The sequence below is a fragment of the Mastomys coucha genome, unplaced genomic scaffold (genome assembly GCF_008632895.1).
Source record: "Mastomys coucha isolate ucsf_1 unplaced genomic scaffold, UCSF_Mcou_1 pScaffold21, whole genome shotgun sequence".
In the NCBI taxonomy this organism is placed as follows: Eukaryota; Metazoa; Chordata; class Mammalia; order Rodentia; family Muridae; genus Mastomys; species Mastomys coucha.
This window is the reverse complement of record NW_022196904.1, coordinates 184980066-184988494: the sequence shown is the minus strand read 5'-3', so window position 1 is coordinate 184988494 and position 8429 is coordinate 184980066. Positions and strand designations below refer to the sequence as shown.

The window sequence follows — 8429 nt, the reverse complement described above, 5'->3', positions numbered from 1 at the left end:
CAGAGGCAACCATCAGAAACGTCACACGTTTGATGAACAGGGCAGTGGTTTACACCTATGATCTGAGTTACTGAGAAGGCCAAAGCAGAAGAATCACTTGAACTCAAGAATTTGAGACTAATTTATATAAATTTAGTTAAATTCCAATTATGATTAAATAACTGAGTATGAGACTTTGGGCTAAGGATCTTGGGCTCACTGTGTTTACACATGCATAAAATCCTGGTTTAACCCCTGGTTCCAAAACATTATCACAAATAGTAAATGTCTTGGCATCAACATGCCACTCACAAGTCTTCAGGCCCTGAGGCTGTCAGACTGGCTCAGCAGGTTAAGGGCATTGGCTACTCTTCCATAAGCCCTCAGTTTAATTCCCAGCAATCACATGGCGGCTCACGACCGTCTATACTGGGAGCTGATGGCCTCTTCTGGCATGCAGGTGTATATGCAGACAGAGCACTCATACATAAAGTGTATGCTCTGCAAGCCTAAGAGACTGAGCTTGACTCTTGGAACCCACCTGTGGGTCTAAGGAGAAAACTGACTGCACAAAGTTGTCTGACCACTGCATGTGTGTGCACATGCACGCACACATATAATGTACTCCTTACATTCAATGAAAAGTCTCATTATGAATTCTAAAGTGGCTCTCAGTGTTTCTAGGTTCTATTAATGGGTGAGTCCATTAACAGACTCCAAGTCACCTGTTGAGTGACATCCACTGCAGCATTATTTACAGAAGCAGAAGGTAGGAAGCAGCAAGGCCTGCTGACGGGCTAAGCAAGCCTTGGTACATAGCCTCACCAGGACAGTCTGCACCAGGAAAGAATAAAGTACTCAGGCATTACGTGACTGAACCTCGCCACACTGTGCCAAGTGAAAGTGGCCAGTCACAGTATTTGTACGATCCACATGAACTAACTGAAACACACAAACCCACAGTAGATAGAAGACTAAAAGCTATTGTGGTCACCAGAGGCTGAGAGGAGTGGGTCCATTCACACCTACAGTTCTAAAATTAAAATGACCACACAATTCTGAGTGCACTGACATGATGAACTGCACTCAGGCATACATGGGTAAATTTTATGGCATATGAACAGCAAAATCATTTAAAAACCAACAAAATGCCCCATATGGCCTCAGCAACAGAACCTTACTTTTTTGTGGTTCTAGAACTGAACACAGGGCTCAGAATGTATTAAAATGTCTTCTGAAACTGCCCTGACTTAGCAAACAAGGAAACTGCATGGCTCATTTTTGGCATCAGCATCTGAATCGCACTTAAAACTGCTTTTCCAAACCCATAACTTTGGTTAAGATAGTCATATTAAATTTACAATGTTGAAAGGGGACTGTGGAGATGGCTCAGCAGTTAGGAGCGCTGGCTGTTCTTCTAGTGGTCCCATGGCGGCTCACAAACATCTACAATCAGACCCATGAGGTCCAATCCCTGTGTGTATGGATGTACACAGACAAGAATGTTGAAAGGACTACCATACTTAGTAAAAGCAAGGCTTTTAGCAGTCCCCAAACTCTGCACCACTCGAGGAACTTTTAAGCATGGTGGTTGGTACAGCACTCCCTTACGATTATGATTGGACTAGCCCAAGGAAAGACTTTAACACTGTGGTACTTTGGAAAATTCAAAACAGATTATAACTCATGACCAGAATTGAAAACCCAGTGATGGAATGAACAGAATATGGAATTGTACTTTTTAATCCTCTAGTAACTGAAAGCAACACATTCTTATGCAAAATATGTATTTAATGTTTCTAACCATTACAAAGACCAAAGGCCACATTTACACGAAGTTAGTCACAAACCAATTATTTAATAGAAGCTATAAAATAATTGGGAAGAATATTTAGAATATCTCAAAAGATTTAAAATAGGAGGACACTTTACAAAAAGCCGCATAGGAAATAAAATTCCTCAACTATACGTAGAAATGTAACATTACAGGGGAGCTTATAAAATACAAAGACAAGTATAAAAGGACTGTGTATACTAAATCCAAAAACTCAATAATAACCAAATATTTAGTTTTAAAATTTACAGTTCCTGGGTATAGACCACATTATTATACACATCTTCCAAGACAGCAGGCATCATCCTTCAGTTAACCATGTGTGGTATCGTCTTCTACAAAATCTTTGGCCATCTCTGCTGTGATCACATCAATGTGACTAACCTAAAGAACAATAAATGTTAAAATCTGTTAAATCTCAGAGGACCAGACCAGTTAGTACTTACACTGCATAGGGTAGTATCTAATATACACAGCCTACCACCTATAAGATTTTTAATTTTACATTCCATATCAAGTGGTTCGGAAGCACCAACTGTTAGAAGTCTTTACAACCCTGTCTATCACTGTGGAAGCGTAAGAAGCACTCTACAGCCTGCACTGTCAGTGTGCACACCTGTGATCCCAGCACTCTACAGTCTGCACTGTCAGTGTGCACACCTGTGATCCCAGCACTCTACAGCCTGCACTGTCAGTGTGCACACCTGTGATCCCAGCACTCTGCAGGCAGAGGCAGGCTGCCAGTCTAGGGCAGCCTGGGCTACAGTAACTTGTTTGGGGGCTGCTGAAGAGCAAGGCCTTATGATTACTAGACAAGCAGTCACCACCCACAGCTCTTTCTCTTAATGAAAATCAAGGTAACGAATGGGTGACAGTTAAAAGCTTTTCCTTTTTGAGGAAGACATCATTTAAACAATGACTTTCTAAGTCATCTTTCACTAACAAAATCAAAATAAAAAATATAATAAAAAATAAATATCAACCTAAAACAAAGTATAATTACCTTATTTCTGAACTTTACACCATAGAATTTGTCAGCTGACTCGAGCAGTTCAGGCCTAAAAGTAGTAGTAATAAATTGGGCATGTACAGCTAGTTCCATAATCATATCTGTGAAAACAAAGAGTAAGTTAATAAATCTTTTTCTTTTTTTAAAAGATTTATTTATTATTATACATAAGTACACTGTAGCTGTCTTCAGACACACCAGAAGAGTGCATCAGATCTCATTACAGATGGTTGTGAGCTACCATGTGGTTGCTGGGATTTGAACTCAGGACCTTTGGAAGAGCAGTCGGTGCCCTTACCTGCTGAGCCATCTCACCAGCCCAATAAATCTTTTTTCACTCCTGTAAATTTAAAAAGCAACTATTTTTATTTCTGTCTACAATTCAAATCTGTAAAGCAGCCTGTGATTTTTATTGTCAGCAAACTATCCACTTGACTTTTCAAAGTAGGAATAAAATCTCTAATCCTAGTATATGTTACAGCGACAGAATTAAAAATGCAACATTTTTATTTACTATAAAGAAACTTTTAACCCAGTATGGTGATACCAGAAGCAGGAAGATCAGAAATTATTCAAGACCATCCTACATGACACTATCTCAAAGTGAGAAAAACAAAACCTGAAATAGAAGACTTTTAGGATAGACATGTGAGAGCCAAGCATTTCTTTCCCACACAGTGAAGCTAACTCTCCCCCTCCTCTCAACTGTGAGATCAGATTCAGCATCTCTATTCTGACAAGCACTACTTTCTGAACATCCTGTGCATATGTTTCTGTACAAATGTTTTGCCTGCATATATACATGTGTGTGCCCAGTACCCTCCCTCATCAGAAGAGGGTGTTGGATCCCCTTTGGAATCATGGATGGCCATGAACCACACCGTATGGGTGTGAAATCAAACCCAAGTCCTCTGCAAGAGCAGCCAATGCTCTTAACTGCTAAGCCAGCTCCACCCCCACAAGAACTACTCTTCACTGAAAAGACAGACAAAACAAGTTTTAAGGCCTTTGTATAAAAATTTAATTGAAGGATTTTTCAAGTGGAAGAATTACATCTATTTGTCAAAAGTAAACTTTGAAACAGTCTAATACCAAAATATTAAAACTATTCAGAGAAAATATTATTGAATATACACTGTCCACACAAATGACTGAGGGCTAAGCTGCCATTGTCATCTTTAAGACATTCCTTGAGACAGTGCTCAATGCATTCCAGACTGGCCCTGAGCTGACTCCACCTTCCGAATGCTAACAGCACAGACAAGTGCTACCTTGCCCAGTTTATGCAGTACTGCATATCAAGCCCATGGTTCTATGCTAGCTGGGTGAGCACTCGATCCCCAGCCAGCCAGTTTTGCATTTAAGCCAGAGGCTGATACTGCTGTCCTCCTGATTATTTTTAATCACATTTGTGCGTACACAGGTGTGGGTCAGAGAACAACTTGTGAGACTTAGTTTTCTTCCACTCTGTGGGACACAGGGATTGGAATAAGGCTCCTAGGCTTGTGGCAAGGAACTTCATCAGCTGAGCTGTCCTGGTGCCCCCAACTCCCACCCCCCACCATTGAACCTGAAGCTCCTGGTTTTGGTTAGTCTGGCTGGCTTTTGAGTTCCCAGGATCTTCGTGTCTCTGTGTGCTACTTGCTTGCATAGTAGGCACTTTATTCCCCATCTCCCCAGCGCACAGCAAGCTCTCACTGGATAGAAATCAGAACTGTACCTGACACAGCTTTTCTGTGCTGAGCATCCAAAGCTTGGTCGATCTCATCAAACAGGTAAAAGGGGGCGGGGTCACACTTCTGAATGGCAAAGATGAGAGCAAGGGCTACCAGAGATTTCTGTCCTCCTGAAAGCTGCTGCATCTCTCTCATCTCCCCTTGCTTCCCTGTAAATGACACCTAAGAGAACATAAAAAGTGTTACTACCCCAAAAAAGATGGCGCCACCATCTATCAAAATTAAGTGGCCGATGAGCAATTGAGGCAAAATAAAATATGAATTCTATTATGATAATGCTATAAGAAAAATTACCCTGATCCCGACTCCTGTGAACTGGTCAACTGATGGAACACTGCTCTGTGATCCAGAGCCCCTCTCGCTCTCGCCGCTCCCTTCTCCTTCGTCCTGAGACTGGCTGCCCTCCACATCTCCTTTCTTCATCACCAAAGTCGCTTTGCCACCAGGTACCAACTTCTGGAAAACTTCACTGAAGTTCTTAGATACCTTAAAGAAAATTCAAATGTTGCTTAGGCATATTTCTATTTGAAAAAAGTATTTAAAAGCAAGCAGAGATATTTTTAACTCTTTCCCAAACACGATTCTTTCCAGAGCTGCAGAACTCCAACTCACTTTACTATGTTAGTGACGTGTGAGCTGGATTAGTTTACACACATTAGATCTACCTCCAAACTAGGTTTTAATTATTAATAGAACATACCTGTTTGAAAGTTAACTGAATAGCTTCATATTTTCGAAGTTCAAGTACATTCATCAATTCCATGATTGATTTGTAGCCCCTATCCAATTCCTCTTGTCGCTTTATCAGCTTTTCTTTCTGCTCAGAGAAATTCACAAACTGGTCTAGAGCCTTCTTGTTCACGTGGCTGTATTTCTTTAACTCTGTGTTGCACTGCTCGAGTTTTCGAAACAACTAAAAGAGAAATTAATACATGAATATACTCACGCAGCACAGGGAATCTTACAAGGTTACTTTAACCTTAACATGCGTGAGACGTGCCTGCTTAAGGCTCAGCGTCTGGTACTTCTCAAATGCTTCCTGGGGAAGGGATCCCAGCTCTCGGATTTTCTTCATGCACTCTTCTTTCTTCTTCAACAGCATGCCTTGTCGGTTGGTCATCTTCTCCAGTTCTTTAGTATCATGGTTTATGGCATCCATGTGTTCTTTCTCCATATTTTTCCAGCGCTCCATACTTTTCTGGAGCTCTTTAATTCCAGCTTCTGTTTTGTCAATGGAATTATCCAAATCTAAGATGGGGTGGGGGGGACAACAAAATGGAGGGCATTAAGACCCATTTCATAATCAGAACTTTATCAGAGTAGGCTTTAAGTAAGTTGTAAGGTTTCTTGGTGTTTAAATTTTACTGTGAAGTTTACAGATCACCTAATTCCAAACACTTTTCATCTGAGCACTAACACAGGAGAACTTGTAGAATTATTTGCATATCTATACTGTATTATGCATAGTATTTATATGCATTAAAGAGGTAATGATACTCCCTCCTTCAGACCATGCTTAATCATCAGTTAGGAACTGGACAGTGACTCTGGTGCATGGCCTGATAAGGACCTAGCACTAGCCTTTTATCAGCAGGAGCAACACTCCTGAGAGTATCAGCCAGGACATTCATGCACACCATGATGGAACAAAGAAAAGGGTGTCATGTCTTTTGTTCACAGCATATGTAACTGGATGGACATGGGGGCACACAGCTTAACCCCAACACTGGGGAGGCAGAGACAGGCAGACTCAGAGTTCAAGGTCAGCCTAATCTACATGGATCTAGGCCAGCTAGGGCTACAGTTAAGACTTGTTTCAAAAACAAAACAAATGGGTGAGCCGACTAGCCAGATGACCAACGGGATAGAGTTCAGTGCCCAACATCAGCACGGAGAAGAAAGAAAGAGCTGTCATAACCACTCCCCGTGCAGCCAAGCCCTAATCCCCGCATTCTCTCTAGTTTCCTCCTTAATCTCACTCTCTCCCCAATAAATAAAATACAGAACATTTACTAGTCTCATAAAATTGCCAAAAATATTTTAATAAAACAGTTGGTTTTGTATTTCATTTTGTAGTAAACAATTTTGCAAAACAAACTAAATTGAAATACTGAAAAATATTTTTAATGATTTAATTTTATGTACATTGCTGTTATGCCTGCTTGTATGTGTGTAAGATGTTATCAGATCCCCTGGAATTGGAGTTATAGACAATTGTAAACTGCCATGTGGGTGCTGGGAATTGAACCCAGGTCTTTGAAAGGACAGCCAATGCTTTTAAACACTGAGCCAACTTTCCAGGCCTCTGAAAAAGATTTAAACTAAGCATTTACCTTCTGATCTTGCCATAGTATCTTTCACTCTTTTATTAATAGCTTCAAGTTCTGATGTTGTGGCAGTGAGAACAGTACCACCTTCTGTCTCTCTCAGTTCATTAAGTTCCTGCAATACGAAAGAGTAAAGTTTAATGAGATTAAACCTCAAAGTATGAATTATGAGTTATATATACTAAGATAAACATACATTAAACATGTTATAACTAGTTATTTAAATGAACATTCAAGGAAGCATATGTTATGTGCTTGCCCTCATGCATGTACATGTATATTTATAAGTATATGTATTTGGACGTAATTACAAAGCCATTAGAGGAAAAACTTGATGCAATTACTAGAAAATCTGAGTACCTAACTACTAGGAAACTGTAAACTATCACTAAGCATGCGAGCATCTAGAATTTATCATGACTGTAATCATGCAAAGTAGATGCTACTATTACACTTATTTTATACTAGAGAAAATCGGAACAGAAATATGAAATACTTGCGCAGGTCACATACTAGGTGGCAGTGCCAGCCTTCCAACCTAAGGAGCATACTCGGCGTCCTCTGGCCTGACTGACCCTTTCAGTGAGTGCTCACTGCCACACTTCCTATCACTTATGATCAGCAAGGAACTCTCAGAAAACAATACCTGCTCTACTTGGTCCAAACGTTTCCTCAGATTCTCATTCAGGTAAGTCTCTACTCGAGTAATAATACCTTCTAGTTTAATTCTTTCATTTAGCAGCTGTCTGTTTTCCTAGAATAGTAAAAGGAAAAATTACACAAGCATTAAAATGTGTCGAGAAATGTGTTAAGGGCCAGCGATGGCTCAGTAAGTGGTAAAGACTTCTGTCACACTGTGGGATGACTTGAGCTTAGTCCTGGAACCCACAAAAAGGTAGAAATAGGAGTCAGCCCCTCATATGAGGCTATCCTCCCCTCCATATATGCACCGCAGCATACACATGCAGCCCACCAAACAGCACACACACAAACAATAAAGTAACACTTAAGGAAGAAAGTCAGGGAAATGCCGCCAAATGTGCTTGTACTCAAATGAACTGAAACAGGAGCTGGGTTTTTTTCTTTTTGAGATTTATTTTGTGCAGTGCTCTATCTGCATGTACACCTGTGTACCAGAAGAGGGCATCATATCCCACTATAGATGCTTGTGAGCCACCATGTGGTTGCTGGGAACTGAACTAGGGACCTCTGGAAGAGCATCAGTGTTCTTACTGCTGAGTCATCTCTCTAGCCATGTAATGGGACTTTTCTTGATCCTTGGGACCATGGGGTACAAGGAGAGAACCAATTCTCACAAGCTGGTCTCTGATCTCCATATCCAGGCAAGAAATTTAAAAGTTTTCAAATTGTTTCTGTTCTAGTTTTTTTTTTTTCCCTCTAAAAAGACATATTACCAAGGAGAATGAAGAGATGGCACAGCAGTTAAGAACACCAACACAGCTGGGCAATGGTGGGGCACGCCTTTAATCCCAGCACTTGGGAGGCAGAGGCAGGCGGAATTCTGAGTTCGAGGCCAGCCTGGT

General features: G+C 40.8%; 1 protein-coding gene across 1 annotated transcript in view; it reads right to left on the bottom strand.

The window, feature by feature from the left end:
- Window positions 1–1752: 1752 nt before the first annotated feature.
- The window catches only part of Smc3 (structural maintenance of chromosomes 3), a 38247-nt gene continuing 31570 nt past the window's right edge, over window positions 1753–8429 (bottom strand). Inside the window, exons 22-29 of the mRNA XM_031390665.1 lie at window positions 7532–7639; window positions 6892–7000; window positions 5559–5806; window positions 5259–5471; window positions 4853–5044; window positions 4543–4720; window positions 2817–2923; window positions 1753–2197 (exon numbers count right to left, since the gene is read on the bottom strand). Coding sequence (XP_031246525.1) covers window positions 2126–2197; window positions 2817–2923; window positions 4543–4720; window positions 4853–5044; window positions 5259–5471; window positions 5559–5806; window positions 6892–7000; window positions 7532–7639 — 1227 coding nt within the window. The 3' untranslated portion in view covers window positions 1753–2125. The remainder of the gene's footprint in view (window positions 2198–2816; window positions 2924–4542; window positions 4721–4852; window positions 5045–5258; window positions 5472–5558; window positions 5807–6891; window positions 7001–7531; window positions 7640–8429) is intronic.